This window comes from Pseudophryne corroboree, chromosome 8 (genome assembly GCF_028390025.1).
Source record: "Pseudophryne corroboree isolate aPseCor3 chromosome 8, aPseCor3.hap2, whole genome shotgun sequence".
Lineage (NCBI taxonomy): Eukaryota > Metazoa > Chordata > Amphibia > Anura > Myobatrachidae > Pseudophryne > Pseudophryne corroboree.
Window position 1 is genome coordinate 31,726,232 of NC_086451.1, and position 16,551 is coordinate 31,742,782.

The following is a 16,551-nucleotide window of genomic DNA, read 5'->3' on the forward strand; positions in this document are numbered from 1 at the left end:
AGCGTGTTGACATTATCACGTAATTTCCTAAATAAGCCATCCATTCCGGTGTCGACTCCCTAGAGAGTGACATCACCATTACAGGCAATTGCTCCGCCTCCTCACCAACATCGTCCTCCTACCTGTCGACACACACGTACCGACACACAGCACACACACAGGGAATGCTCTGATAGAGGACAGGACCCACTAGCCCTTTGGAGAGACAGAGGGAGAGTTTGCCAGCACACACCAAAAACGCTATAATTATATAGGGACAACCTTATATAAGTGTTTTCCCTTATAGCATCTTAATATATATATAAACATATCGCCAAATTAGTGCCCCCCCTCTCTGTTTTAACCCTGTTTCTGTAGTGCAGTGCAGGGGAGAGCCTGGGAGCCTTCCCTCCAGCCTTTCTGTGAGGGAAAATGGCGCTGTGTGCTGAGGAGATAGGCCCCGCCCCTTTTTCGGCGGCCTCGTCTCCCGCTCTTAACGGATTCTGGCAGGGGTTAAATATCTCCATATAGCCCCCGGAGGCTATATGTGAGGTATTTTTAGCCAAAAAAGGTTTTCATTTGCCTCCCAGGGCGCCCCCCTCCCAGCGCCCTGCACCCTCAGTGACTGCCGTGTGAAGTGTGCTGAGAGGAAAATGGCGCACAGCTGCAGTGCTGTGCGCTACCTTTAGAAGACTGAGGAGTCTTCTGCCGCCGATTCTGGACCTCTTCTTACTTCAGCATCTGCAAGGGGGCCGGCGGCAAGGCTCCGGTGACCATCCAGGCTGTACCTGTGATCGTCCCTCTGGAGCTGATGTCCAGTAGCCAAGAAGCCAATCCATCCTGCACGCAGGTGAGTTCACTTCTTCTCCCCTAAGTCCCTCGTTGCAGTGATCCTGTTGCCAGCAGGACTCACTGTAAAATAAAAAACCTAAGCTAAACTTTCCTAAGCAGCTCTTTAGGAGAGCCACCTAGATTGCACCCTTCTCGGCCGGGCACAAAAATCTAACTGGCTTGGAGGAGGGTCATAGGGGGAGGAGCCAGTGCACACCACCTGATCCTAAAGCTTTACTTTTTGTGCCCTGTCTCCTGCGGAGCCGCTATTCCCCATGGTCCTTTCAGGAACCCCAGCATCCACTAGGACGATAGAGAAAGTGTAATAAACAAATATAATTAAAATAAACACATATTACAAACGTTAAACAAAACTGTATATAAAAGTTCTATGGCGGACAAATTGCGATGTAATTTTGGCTCTGCTAGGAAATGATCCCTACATGCGGTTTGCTGGTCTATTCTACATGTCCCAAGACCCCCATTCCTGGGGGACGCAGCTGTCCACATGGCATACAGAGCCTCCATGTTTAAATGACTGGTTCCTTAGACCATATTAGGTTACACGTCCACCAGGCAGCCAACGTCCCAGCCATTTAAAACACAAACTGTGCGAAAAAGTGAAGGGAAGTGAAGTGTCACGTCTCTGTATCTCTGGAAGCAGAGGGAGGATAAATCACCCCTGTATGTCTTCTGCCACTCTCTGGCAGTGCCAGTCTCTCAGGATTTGCTCTAATCTCTCCTTCCAAAATGTCACTCCGTAGGTCGCTGTTATAGGGCTGGCAATGATCAACATCGATTTGCCAGAATCACGCGTCACCCCATAAAAAGGAAAACATTTAAAATATTCAACAGTTTCCAGACAATGATCTGGCCTGGCAACAGGCATCCCCCCCCATCCTTGAACTAATAAAACATTTTAACACTTTTTTCTAGATATTTAGCAACAGTACAGTACACAATATTAGCAAGTCCATATATAATATTACCACAAGTCTATAAGTTGTTATAACAAAGGTCTTATTTGGATTATGGTATCCCTCACTTACACACGGCGGAGGCAGCCATGTTTGTGCACATGCAGCTTATTAGTTCCCATAGAACTAAGGCACCAAGCGTTACTCTGGTATTCAGCCCAAAAATGGCTGCCTCCTGGGTGTAAGCGGTATGCTTCAAACACTGGCAAGTCTTCAACAACCCAGATAAAAGGAATAAGGCTGAGATCTGTCGGTAACTAAGGCTGGGTACACATCTAGCTGACAGATTGGCCTCCCCGCCCATCGATCTACCGATAGGTAAGGTGTATGCTCCAGGTAGGTGATCTGGAAAACATGCACTGTTAATGGTTCCACAAACAATCTTGTGCATACACACCAATCTGTAGCCTGACAGGTCCGGCAGCAGAGTCATTTGAATATGCCCACCCACTTGTGACATCATATTCAATGGCTGTTGTGGCGGCCTATAGCGCGGTCGGCCGTACACATGGCTAGATGCACCGATATATCTGGATAAGATATCGGCATCAGCCGCGCTGCAGGGCTGGCCTGATATGTCTGTAAACGACGTCATTCACAGACCTATCGGGTGACCCGCCGGCCCGCTAGTGATATAGGGTTCATCAATCGAATGAACGATATATCGAATAGTGTATACCCAGCCTTAGGTCTAGTATTGGAATCCACTTCATCTTAGCAGCACTTTAAACACTCTCGCAGCTCTACGCGGTCCTAATTCTCGCCCCGGTTAGGGAGGAGTCTAGACTCGCTTCAGCCAGAGCGCCGGTGCAGTGACTGCAGAGTAAACGCCAGACCTCAGCCGCAGCACAATCATATGCTGATTTATCCACATGTCAAAGCAGCAGACCGTGTTCTTTGTCGTTGAATAGAATGTTGCCAGGTAGTCCTTAAACTTTGCCTAACCCAGTGGTTCCCAAACTCGATCTTCAAGGCACCCCTAGCAGTCCAGGTGCTAAGGATAGCCATACTTGTTCCATCGATTAAATAAAAAAAGACGTAAATACCAATTAAGCCACCTGTGGCTATCCTTTAAACCTGGACTGTTTGGGAGGGGGCGATATCAGCGCAAGTAACATGCGCTGATACCACTCCCCCCCCATAACGACCCTTAACACATCTCCCTCCAAGTTTGGGAACCACTCACCTAACCCATTTTAAAGGCAGACTACCCTATTTACTAAATTACTATAAAGAAGCGTTTGTCAGACTGACCTCATGGAACCCTAAGAGTGCATGTTTTCAAGGTATCCTGTTGATCTATTGCATTAGTCAATTAGCACGCATTAGCTCCAGCTAGATAATCTGGAAAACATGCACTGTCAGGGTTCCGCAAGGCCCGGGTTTTAGAAACCCTGTCATATAGTAATCCAGCTTACCTAACAATTAGCTTTCCCTTTCCGGTTCTAGGGCCAAATCCTGGTTACAATTTACACTATAGTCAAGCCAAACGTTCTGCAGAATTCCACCACCTCCTCACTAGCGAGTCATCCACGACTTCTCAGTTCCCAAATTGCAAGCAAACCTCGCCGACAAATTGAGCCCCGCCCCTTCTCGTACTTCTCCGTCGTAGGGCAAGCCAAGCGGCCAGCACAATCGGAGACCAATGCTGACATTTAAGCCTTCATGACATTAACGTAGTGCATTGGATGCGCCTATTTTCTGCTGGTTATCTTTGACCACCAAAGTATCATAAATAGTTAAGTACAATGTAAAGAGTACAGGATTTAGGCGTCTTTGCCTGTTAGCAAAGAAGTCGTATTGATAGAACATTTGTTAGGTTACGGGACATATAGGGCCGGATGTAATGCCGCCCTGAGTTCAGCGACCAAGCGGGATGCTTTTTTTAATGGGGCATTCAATGAAAAGTGATTGCCCCTTTAAAAAAAGTCAGCATCCCGCTTGGCCGCCGAATACGGGCGGCTTTATATCCCGCCCCCAGTATGTTATTAAATAGAGGCGTTAGCCTTGACATTCAGCAACTGCTGTCTACAGGATAGCATAAAACAAAACCAGATCATTTCACCGGAACCCTACACAAATTCCTTACACTTTTCCCACCCATATACATGCCTTTCATTATTGTATGGTTCTAGGCTTATTTAGGGTAACGCCCTGCACAGATGGTGATACCCAAAAAGAATTCCAATAGACCATTATCCAGCGTGCAGTTAATGCTCTTGAAAGATGACCGCAGATTTAGGCCATTCGTCCAATTAGTTCACTATGGACACGGGTCAATTAAGGACTGGTTGTGGCCCCTGGCTCTCTCTCATCAGATTAAACCTGCGTCTTGCCAGCTATAAAAACGGTTCAATGGCCATCTAGAGAAGCCTCAATGTTTCCACCAGTCACAGAGTATAATCGTTCTCAGCCAACTTTTCTTAAACCTTCTTTCACATTCCTGTTCGTTACGCAAGCTTAAATCGCCAGAGTTTGGGGCGCAGGCCGGTCACCTCGAATAAAGGCTCGCCAAAATCCGCAGGGTCACCGAATAACTATTTCTTTTTACAGTTCCGGCGTCTGGAATCTCTCTCGCCTTTCAGTCGGCGGCGACTATTCAGTTGATGAATCTTGGCCTGTTATCCTCTAACAGATCACATAGAATAGGGCAATGGAAATAACTGAACTGCCAGTAATGTACGGAACGTCAGCTAAATACAATGGTTAGGAGCTTGCTGCTCAGAAATCCTAAAAAGGGATCGTTTTAGAAGAATGGAGGTAAAATATGTACCGGGGAGGGGGGTCTATGCCAAATAGAACGTTTCAGGGCGTTTGTCCGCTGCATTCTCGGTATACTTTAGCGACTATTTATGGAAGGGGTCATGTATGATGTGTGGATGGGTCTAGTGTGACTGAGATGTGGGGACTAAAACACAGGGAGCTACTGGGATCTGGCCATTATTCACGGGGGGAAACACCTAGTAAGAAGTCTCTCTTCAATATAAGTCTATAAATGATTCTCCGTCACACAGACATGAGCAGAATCAGGGTACCAAACCAATGAGTCTGGAAAATAATGACTGTTTTTGGGGGTCGTATCTACATGAAATGTGTGTAGGACCTTCTGCACGAAAATCCCAGGTCAATGTAATGAGCGAGGGCAGCAGCCTCCCGGCCAAGCCTTCATTGTGGCCAGGGCGAAAGACAAAGCTGCAGTTATTTGGGACCATAAGTGTCCGAAGACCTTTAGATTGGAACCATGAGGACAACCTGAGAAAGACTATGGCTAACTATATAGAACGACTTTATCTGCTTAGGTCTGCCCACCGGAAACTTGCCAGGCAACCCCAGCAAATCTGCTTTCTCCACGAAAGATCAATCCAATAAAAATCAAGAATTTCTCACTAAAGATAAAAGAAAAAAATCCTAAGGATGGACCTATAAAAGAAAAACACGCTATGGACGGACCTGGCCCCAAGTTGCCCCTTAAATAAAAAAATAAATAAATAAAAAACTAATAGAATGTGAGTGACACAAGTTGGGGTCAATCAAATTATCCTTGCGAGATCTTCGCGGCAGCGGCCGCCATAAGAACTGGCCACACAGTGCTTGCAACCCCGCGGGGCAAAGAGCAATTTTTTGCAAGTTCAGGCTGAAAGGGTGCGAGATCACGCACAGTTGCCGGCATCGCACCCTTCACGGCTAATTGGGTTGACCACTTAGTCTTAAATTCCCGAGAATGCAGAGGACACAACTTCCCTAGGGTATCCGCATGATAGATCTACACTGTCTAAGTTAGACAGTCAATAGGTTGTCACCATACGGCCGACATGCATTAGGACAACAGTTACTAAAAGGTCAACATGTTTTTTTTGTGTTTTTCACGTTTTCCCAACTTTTGCTTGAGTTACTGTCCACGTGGACTATAATTGGGAATAGTAACCTGTGCCGGGCGCAGCGACAGCAAAATGAGGCACCTTGCCCCAAGCTTGCCGAGCACACAGTATGGACTTTGCACCAGTGCCCTGGCCACACGTCTGCCTAGGTGGCTGCGTTCTGCAGGCCAGGCTCCTGATGAGCCACGGTCGCTTCCGTGGATTCCTCTTGTAGTCAGAGCCCCGTCAGGTCCACGATCACTTTGATGAAGATCGTATCTTCTCGGATATAAGAATTTTTGCCATCCAGCTTGGAGAGAGGACAGAACAGGGGGCACCCGCTTGCTATATTCATTTCGGCTACTGGCCTCTGGAAAGACGAGGACGTTATGTCAGGCCTGAAGGCGTCTATGATGTGTTCTCGATTGTTCTGGTCCAGCAACATCAGGGTGACCTGCAAAAACAGAAACCTTAATCATAAACACAATAAATAATTTACCCCATATAATAATTTCTCTTTTAAATTATTATTTTTTTTTTTTAAATGTGTGGTCTCGTGTGTCGCCCCCGTTTTATAGGCGTGGCGGGCCCAGGATCTGCATCGTCGGATGCAGACCTCCTGGACCCGGCTGACCGATTCCGAAGGTTAGTGTAATAAGTCAGGGCTTACGCAGACCGGTCAGAGGCAATGACCACCACGACCGGTGGTCTGATGCTGCATCATCAGACGAAGCACTCGGATTGCAGAAGCATGCAGGAGGCGTCTATCTCCTACAGATGATTCTTGTAGTGTTTGCATTTTATATGTACGGAACTGCATAGCCGCTTCCCTGCGGCTGTGCGACACCGCACTTCCCTGCGGTTGTACGATACCGGGCAAATCATATTCACGCCCTGTGGACGTATACGGTTTTACAATCATTTATGTAACTCTAAAATACTTTTAGGTTTATTTCATTGTTTATATTTTAAATAAACATGGTGTAAGACTAAGTAAGACTAAGACCCCTCCCCCTTTCTAGCACCTGATATATAATTATCTCCAGGAATGATATAGCAACTGCCACTGTTTGTCTGCATATATTTTAAATAAACATGGTGTAAGACTAAGTAGTAGTATTTTTGGGCTGAGAAATAAAAGGAATAACATGGGTTATAACACTGACTTTCTGGTTAAATGGCCATCGCAGCAGAGCATCACTTGGCCCCTTCATCACCACAAAGAAGAGGGAAAGGTGAGTCCCCCGCCCGGTGCCGTCTCCATTCAGGTAGATCCGCAGACACATCTTGTAGCCGTACTTGTTGGTGTAAAAAGCTGGAAGAGGAGGATATTATATTATATATAGTAATAGACATGGCAATGTGCGGACAGCAGTCGCGTATTAACCCCTGTGTTGTCGTAGCCTCACAAATATAAGGCAACTTGTGGAAACAGGGTAGTTAATAGCACAGGAATGGTGAGGATGGCCATCACACCTCAAACAAGGCTGCTTCATGGGACTACCATCTCTGGCTGCCAGACCCACTCAGCCCATCTGTCTGAGCTCCTACCACCTCTGTCTGGCTGATGGACCCACTGAGCACACCTGTCGGTGCTCCTACCATCACTGTCTAGCTGCGGGACCCACTGAGCTCATCTGTCGGTGCGCCTACCATCACTGTCTAGCTGCTGGACCCACTGAGCTCATCTGTCGGTGCTCCTACCATCACTGTCTAGCTGCTGGACCCATTGAGCCCATCTGCCGGTGCTCCTACTATCTCTGTCTGGCTGCCAGACCCACTGAGCACAACTGTTGGCACTCCTACCAACACTGTCTGGCTGCTAGACCTACTGAGCCCATCTGTCAGTGCTCCTACCACCTCTGTCGGGCTGCTGGACCCACTGAGCCCATCTGTCAGTGGCCCTACCATCACTGTCTGGCTGCTGGACCCATTGAGCCCATCTGTCAGTGCTCCTACCATCTCTGTGTGGCTGCCAGAACCACTGAGCTCATCTGTCAGTGCTCCTACCATCTCTGTCTGGCTGCCAGAACTACTGAGCTCATCTGTTGGAGCTCCTACCACCTCTGTCTGGCTGCTGGACCCACTGAGCTCATCTGTCGGTGCTCCTACCATCACTGTCTAGCTGCTGGACCCATTGAGCCCATCTGCCGGTGCTCCTACTATCTCTGTCTGGCTGCCAGACCCACTGAGCACAACTGTCGGCACTCCTACCAACACTGTCTGGCTGCTAGACCTACTGAGCCCATCTGTCAGTGCTCCTACCACCTCTGTCGGGCTGCTGGACCCACTGAGCCCATCTGTCAGTGGCCCTACCATCACTGTCTTGCTGCTGGACCCATTGAGCTCATCTGTCAGTGCTCCTACCATCTCTGTCTGGCTGCCAGAACTACTGAGCTCATCTGTTGGAGCTCCTACCACCTCTGTCTAGTTGCTGGACCCACTGAGCTCATCTGTCGGTGCTCCTACCACCTCTGTCTGGCTGCTGGACCCACTGAGCTCATCTGTCGGTGCACCTACCAACTGTCTGGTTGTTGGACCCACTCAGCTCAGCCATCATTTTCCAGGACAGCAAGTAATATCTAATCCACATTCATCTTTTCAATTAACCTCACTACCCTGAATCATCTATAAATGTCCCTATCTCACCTTACTCCTCCTGGCCGTTGAAGGCATCTTGCCCCAACCCTGAGCCCATTCCATTCCCTATCAGAAACAAATAAAGTGGTGGAGCAGGCATCCTACTTTCATCAAATTGCACCTTCCAAGTAGCATCCCCAGAAACCTACCTACAAAGCATATTATGCTCCACTTTTTGTGGAGCATAATATATGCTATTACGCTCCACTTTTTGTGATTTATATGGCCAGGTCCAGTTTCCTATTTCCTTAACAACTTTGCTGCCTACTTATTTCTAAGCCTTTTGTCTTTTATACTCAACTTTGCTATTGACATCCCCACTGCCTTTCTTACTTCCTTGTCTTTCCCACGGAGCTTAATGTCTGACACACTGTGATGGCCACCGCCTTGACTTTGTCTTCTCCCACTTCTGCTCCACCTCCCGCTTCTCAGACTTCCCCTTCCTGCTGTCCACGCATAAGCTCCTTACCCTCAGCTTTGCATCCAAAGGCACAGAGAGACAGCGAAACCTAGATACTCTCAACCCAACCCATTTTTTATCACAGAGACTACTCCTTCTATAACACACTCACTTCAACCCTGGACAAACCTCTGGCGATCCAAACTTCAAGTATAGCCCAGAGCACCACTGGAGGAAAGGTCACTGCAATGCCAGCTTCCTCTGTATCCTTTTGACTTGACCAACAAACCTACATCACCTGTCTACTAGCCACCCAGCCACAGCTGGCACATTTCCATCCTCCTTTAAACACACAAACTTCTCTCCCCAATTCCAAAGAAAATGTCTTTTGACCTACCATTAATATTGCTCTCCTCTACCTTAGGGATGGCCATCTGTGTGGTTACCATCGATGGAAAGTGGCTATTGATGGTTGCCAAATATGCAATGGCTGACCATGGATGGTTTCACCAACCAACCAATGGTGATCCCTGTTTTTTTGCCTGACTATCCCGTGGGCCAATCAGAACCAGGTGGCGGGTGTCGAAGGGACGGATGGAAACCATCTGGTTCTCCCCCATCAATGGCAAAAGTATTCAACATCGCCCATAAACCATCGATGATTATGACTCGTCGATGGTTGATGTACCTCCAGGTTACTTCCAAGACTTGTGCACCCCCCTTTCCCAAGTTTCTACAATCAGGTTCCAACAACCAACATTCCACAGAGACTGTCCTAACAAACCGTAATACATGATCTACGTACAGTAAAGTCTAAAGGCCAAATCCCCAAACTCTGGACCTCTGTGTCACCTCTTATACGGATGATAACCCTCTACTGCACACCCTTCACTCATTCGGCCTCCATGTACCAAACCAGTCAGTTGGCTCCATGATCAGTCAGTTTCTCTAGATCTAGTGTCAAGATTGATATTTGTGAATTCCTACACTGGTTCCTCAATCTCCAGAGCGTAATTCATACTCACGCTCACCTACGAAACCCTCAACAAGACCATCCCATTCGTATGTCGCCTGACACCCACTGACAAGTCCGCGTGACTTGCGATTCCCGCCTATGGCTCGTACTCTCAACAACACGTATAGGGAACCATATATACTGCCACAGGTTTGTGCCATTTTGCAGCACCTGCCTTCAGTGGGATGAAGGGTAACCCTATCAGTAATGTCAGAGTTCCCCCCCCACCCCCCAGTGCGGGGCAGACTTTGGGCTCTTACTGTGCATATGCAAGTCACAAATCTCCCTCGCCACCTGCAGTCATTTCCAGCACTAATCTGATTTCCACACCCTGCTGAAGAGCCCAATAAGCCGCACCCAGCTGTAAGAGTAACTCACGCGCAGAGAACATTGCCGGGCAGCGTCCGTTCATGGCATCCTGTCGCCTCTTGGCAAACTCTGTAATTTTCCACACAAAGATTCCATCAAAGGTGGAAAGTTCTGCTTCCTGTAGTCGCGTGTCCAAATCTACCAGCTGCAGTTCCTTCTGGCCCAGTGTGCGCTCCAACTGACGCACCTTAAGACACGAAACATTGCGTTTTACTTAACGCGCACACAGGTATAAAAGGTCTCCCCTGCACTTGGTGCTTCCTGAGCACACAACAAAACTGTACAACCTATGTTTCATATGCAGGTTAATTTTCCACTACAATCTTTCCGCATTGGTAATCTGCTATCACTACTCTGTGCTCCTGGGGACCCTGCTCCTTCCACTGTATAGCTCTTAGTCTGTGGCTTCCTGCTGCCTCTATTCCACTCCTCACATCATGTCACTGCCCCTGTCACATGCAGCCCTGTCCTCACCGACACATCACTCCTCTCCTGATATACTCTGTGCTGCTGGGGAACACTGCTCCTTCCACTATATACCTCTTAGTCTGTGGCTTCCTGCTGCCTCCATTCCACTCCTCACATCATGTCACTGCCCCTGTCACATGCAGCCCTGTCCTCAGACACATCACTACTCTCCTGATATACTCTGTGCTGCTGGGGACCCTGCTCCTCCCACTATATAAAACTCTGTTGCTTCCTCCTGACTCCATCCCCCCTCCTCACATCATGTCACTGCCCCTGTCACATGTAGCGCTGTCCTCACTAACTAAATCACAATAGTAGACAAGTCACTATTTCCCATAATCCTCGATGTCTGCTGTGACCATTGCAGTGATCCGATTGGATACAGGCTGCCTATTTCAATCTGACAGCAGTCGCGTCTGGAGGCAGTTCTACGCTCACCTTGTTGTGCATGGTCTCAATCTTCTCTTGGTCTGACCTCCGCTGCTTCGCAGCCTCCTCAGCGGCGATGCTGGCTCGCTCCAGCTCTCTGTTCAGGACGCAGACTATGTTTTCCAGAACCGTGCTCTTCTTGTCCAGGGTCTCAAACTGCCTCATCGCCTCTGAGAACTTAGTGGACTCGGCTGCTATTGGCGAGACCAGGCTGCCGTAAGGAACCGAATTGCCCTGCACGGACATGGCTCCCAGGCGGTGAGTGATTTCAGCGGCATCCTTTGTGTGCGGCTGGAGCGACTGAAGGTACTCCCACACCTTCGCCAAATGATCGGGCAGAAATTTACTTTCATGTTCTAAGAACTTATCGTTCTCCACCTGTGAGAGAGAGAGAGAGAAGCTGGTTGGTGATAAAGGCAGAAGCAATCATTCATGATAACGCATTCCATCAGTTAGATGGAAACCAGTGAGATCATTGAGGCATGAGGCGCACAGTGCTCGTGCCTGAATGAGGTCATCGCTGAGGCACACAGTGCTCGTGCCTGAATGAGGTCATCGCTGAGGAACACAGTGCTCGTGCCTGAATGAGGTCATCGCTGAGAAACACAGTGCGCGTGCCTGAAGGAGGTCATCGCTGAGGAACACAGTGCTCGTGCCTGAAGGAGGTCATCGCTGAGGAACACAGTGCTCGTGCCTGAAGGAGGTCATCGCTGAGGAACACAGTGCTCGTGCCTGAAGGAGGTCATCGCTGAGGCACACAGTGCTCGTGCCTGAAGGAGGTCATCGCTGAGGCACACAGTGCTCGTGCCTGAAGGAGGTCATCGCTGAGGCACACAGTGCTCGTGCCTGGAGGTGGTCATCGCTGAGGCACACAGTGCTCGTGCCTAAATATTATCACATTACTAATACTAACTCGAGAACAAGTTTGGTATTACTATACCTCACTTTAAATCCCTGATTAAAAGCTCTGGTTCCAAACCCAATAGCGTGAAGGAATCATAATTAAAATTCCCATGTTAAATCTGGATTTAATACAAAGAAAGGAGATGTATCAAACCTTCAAGAGAGAAAAGAGTGGAGAAGTTGTCCATAGCAACCAATCAGATTCTAGCTTTCATTTTATAGGCTGTGCTAGATAAATGATAGCTTGAAGCTGATTGGTTTCTTTTGGAAACCTCCCCAGTCTATCCCTCTGGCAGGTCCTCAGGGCTAAGCAAGGTGATAGGGTTACTGTTGTGAATACATATAGCAGCAGGGGAGACAGACGCCAGCACTCACCATCTCCATACAGCCGGCGAGCATGTAGCGGCACGGCACTCTGCAGCGGCCACATGTCTTCACGTGATCCTGGAACTATGACAAATGAGGTTAGTTGGATGTCGCACAGCTCAGGTACAGTTCATTCACAGTAAATTTAGGATACAATCGGGTGATATTTGGCTGGGCAGTTTATAGATTTGTTTTGTTTACTGCCTCACAGCACTGGAGTCTTGAGTTCGATTCCCATTAAGGCCTTAGCTGTGTCTAGTTTGTATGTTCTCCCCGTGCTTCCTCCAGGTACCCCTGTTTCCTCCCACAAGCCAAAAACATGCTGGTAGGTTAATTGGACTGTCACAGTAAAATGGCCCCCGGTGTGTATGTGTGTGTACGTGTGGCTGGGAATATAGAGTGTCAGCGCCACCAGGGCAGGGACTGATGTGAGTGACTGGATATTCTCTGTAAAGTGCTGCGGTATAGGAACTGTAATAGTCTACGACTTGCAGTCATCGTCAAGATTCCGGCGTGACTACCCGATGTTTCAAAGTGGCAATCATTTCATTGTTGAATTGCAAGTCACAGACTATTACACTTCCGTCTAGGTATTGATAAGATATTTAAAAAAAAACCAAAAAAAAAAAAAAAAACCCTGTAACTAAACATTTATAACACGAATGTTAATTAATTCTTGAATTTCGTTAGGCCTAATATATGGTATTTTATATTTATATTTAAGACAGCATGATATAGGGCCTAATTCAGATCTGACCGCAACAGCAAACTTTTTCTCGAATGAACAAAACCGTGTGCACTGCAGGTAGGGCAGATGTAACATGTGCAGAGAGAGTTAGATTTGGGTGGGGTGTGTTCAAACGGAAATCTAAATTGCAGTGTAAAAATAAAGCAGCCAGTTATTACCCTGCACAGAAACAATATAACCCACCCAGATCTAACTCTCTCTGCACGTTACATCTGCCCCACCTGCAGTGCACATGGTTTTGCCCATTAGAGAAAGATTTTGCTTTTGCGATCAGGTCTGAATTAGGCCCATAGTCCAGAGTTTGGGCAATTTGATGGACATCCTTCGTATTTGTGTAGAGCCACTCACGAGATCAGGTAATATGTGTATATAAGCTTGTAATGTTTGCTGCAAGTGGCAGGTAACCATTGGTTTGCATCTAAATGGCGATTCTTTGGCGCAGTGACCATGCAAAAATCTACATGCACTTTGAAAATGGATCAAGTGTTTATTTTTTTTATCCTTACAGTAAATTTATATGTACACATATCGGCAATCTATTTAAAGAACTACTTCTGCATCAAACACAGAAATCCTGAACCATACAGAATTTAATTGCTATCAGAATTTAATTGCTATCAGGTCCCATTTTACCCCAGAAAGCAGTGGATTGGTATTGGTGTCACTTCTAGAGATCCAGTCGGGAGATCAGACCTGGGGGAGCAAATTACCTTTTCTCTGGGAATCTTCTTTTTCCCACACCCTTCACACGTCATTGGGTACTTGGGGCAGATTTCATCATGGGCCTAAACCAGCAAGAGACACAACGATTAGATCATTAGAAGACAAAGGATACGGAAAAAGTTTTTACAGCACTTGGCAATAGGGCGTCATCATGTTCAACACTAGAAAGTTGTTGGATGTCCTGGTTGTACATCCTGCACTTGCCAGAGAACCGCACTTGTGTAACATGCTCCAATCAATTTTATGAGGTTCAATAACGTTTCTGGCCAACTGAGCAGAATTTAAAGATATTTGTGTAATTGCAGAATGTGTGTGTTGCGTTTGTAGTTTCATATTTCCTGCATTTGTCATGTAGCCTGGAACATGCACCGGGGTTCCGAGGCAGGCAGCCCAGGCGCACAAAGGCCCTCATTCCGAGTTGATCGCACGTTGCAACTTTTTGCTGCCCGTGCAATCAACTAGACGCCACCTATGGGGGAGTGTATTTTTGCATAGCAAGGCTGCGATTGCTTGTGCAGCCCTGCTATGTTAAAATAAGAATTTACTTACCGATAATTCTATTTCTCGGAGTCCGTAGTGGATGCTGGGGTTCCTGAAAAGACCATGGGGAATAGCGGCTCCGCAGGAGACAGGGCACAAAAAAGTAAAGCTTTACTAGGTCAGGTGGTGTGCACTGGCTCCTCCCCCTATGACCCTCCTCCAGACTCCAGTTAGGTACTGTGCCCGGACGAGCATACACAATAAGGGAGGCATTTTGAATCCCGGGTAAAACTCATACCAGCCACACCAATCACACCGTACAACTTGTGATCTAAACCCAGTTAACAGTATGACAACAGAAAGGGCCTCTTAAAGATGGCTCCTTAACAATAACCCGAATTAGTTAACAATAACTATGTACAAGTATTGCAGATAATCCGCACTTGGGATGGGCGCCCAGCATCCACTACGGACTCCGAGAAATAGAATTATCGGTAAGTAAATTCTTATTTTCTCTATCGTCCTAAGTGGATGCTGGGGTTCCTGAAAAGACCATGGGGATTATACCAAAGCTCCCAAACGGGCGGGAGAGTGCGGATGACTCTGCAGCACCGAATGAGAGAACTCCAGGTCCTCCTTTGCCAGGGTATCAAATTTGTAAAATTTTACAAACGTGTTCTCCCCCGACCACGTAGCTGCTCGGCAGAGTTGTAATGCCGAGACCCCTCGGGCAGCCGCCCAAGATGAGCCCACCTTCCTTGTGGAGTGGGCTTTTACAGTTTTAGGCTGTGGCAGGCCTGCCACAGAATGTGCAAGTTGAATTGTGTTACAAATCCAACGAGCAATCGACTGCTTAGAAGCAGGTGCGCCCAACTTGTTGGGTGCATACAATATAAACAGCGAGTCAGATTTTCTGACTCCAGCCGTCCTTGCAATGTATATTTTTAAGGCTCTGACAACGTCCAACAACTTGGAGTCCTCCAAGTCGCTAGTGGCCGCAGGCACCACAATAGGTTGGCTCAGATGAAATGCTGATACCACTTTAGGGAGAAAATGCGGACGAGTCCGCAGTTCTGCCCTATCCGAATGGAAGATTAGATAAGGACTTTTATAAGATAAAGCCGCCAATTCAGATACTCTCCTGGCAGAGGCCAGGGCTAGTAACATAGTCACTTTCAATGTGAGATATTTCAAATCCACCTTTTTCAATGGTTCAAACCAATGGGATTTGAGGAAATCTAAAACTACATTTAGATCCCACGGTGCCACCGGAGGCACCACAGGAGGCTGTATATGCAGTACTCCCTTGACAAAAGTCTGGACCTCAGGGACAGAGGCCAATTCTTTTTGGAAGAATATTGACAGGGCCGAAATTTGAACCTTAATGGATCCCAATTTGAGACCCATAGATAATCCTGATTGCAGGAAATGTAGGAAACGACCCAGTTGGAATTCCTCCGTCGGAACCCTCCGATCCTCGCACCACGCTACATATTTTCGCCAAATGCGGTGATAATGTTTCACGGTGACTTCCTTCCGTGCCTTAATCAAGGTAGGAATGACTTCTTCTGGAATGCCTTTCCCTTTTAGGATCTGGCGTTCAACCGCCATGCCGTCAAACGCAGCCGCGGTAAGTCTTGAAAAAGACAGGGACCCTGCTGTAGCAGGTCCCTTCTCAGAGGTAGAGGCCACGGTTCGTCCGTGAGCATCTCTTGAAGTTCCGGATACCAAGTCCTTCTCGGCCAATCCGGAACCACTAGTATTGTTCTTACTCTTCTTTGCCGTATGATCTTCAATACCTTTGGTATGAGCGGCAGAGGAGGAAACACATACACTGACTGGTACACCCAAGGAGTTACCAGTGCGTCCACAGCTATTGCCTGTGGATCTCTTGACCTGGCGCAATATTTGTCCAGTTTCTTGTTGAGGCGAGACGCCATCATGTCTACAATTGGTCTTTCCCAACGGTCTATTAACATGTTGAAGACTTCTGGATGTAGACCCCACTCTCCCGGATGAAGATCGTGTCTGCTGAGGAAGTCTGCTTCCCAGTTGTCCACGCCCGGGATGAACACTGCTGACAGTGCTATCACGTGATTCTCCGCCCAGCGAAGAATCTTGGCAGCTTCTGCCATTGCACTCCTGCTTCTTGTGCCGCCCTGCCTGTTTACATGGGCGACCGCCGTGATGTTGTCCGACTGAATCAACACCGGCTTTCCTTGCAGGAGAAGTTCCGCCTGGCTTAGAGCATTGTAGATTGCTCTTAGTTCCAGAATGTTTATGTGAAGAGACTTTTCCAGACTCGTCCATACTCCCTGGAAGTTTCTTCCTTGTGTGACTGCTCCCCAGCCTCTCAGGCTGGCGTC

At 47.7% G+C, this 16,551-nt stretch overlaps 1 protein-coding gene across 2 annotated transcripts in view; it reads right to left on the reverse strand.

Moving 5' to 3' along the window:
• Positions 1–1,063: 1,063 nt before the first annotated feature.
• TRAF2 (TNF receptor associated factor 2) overlaps positions 1,064–16,551 on the reverse strand; it is a 102,487-nt gene continuing 86,999 nt past the window's right edge. For both annotated transcript variants that reach the window (XM_063936175.1, XM_063936176.1), the window contains 6 exons: positions 13,693–13,767; positions 12,244–12,318; positions 10,975–11,343; positions 10,078–10,255; positions 6,811–6,959; positions 1,064–6,098 (listed from right to left, as the gene is read on the reverse strand). In XM_063936175.1, coding sequence (XP_063792245.1) covers positions 5,880–6,098; positions 6,811–6,959; positions 10,078–10,255; positions 10,975–11,343; positions 12,244–12,318; positions 13,693–13,767 — 1,065 coding nt within the window. In that variant the 3' untranslated portion in view covers positions 1,064–5,879. The remainder of the gene's footprint in view (positions 6,099–6,810; positions 6,960–10,077; positions 10,256–10,974; positions 11,344–12,243; positions 12,319–13,692; positions 13,768–16,551) is intronic.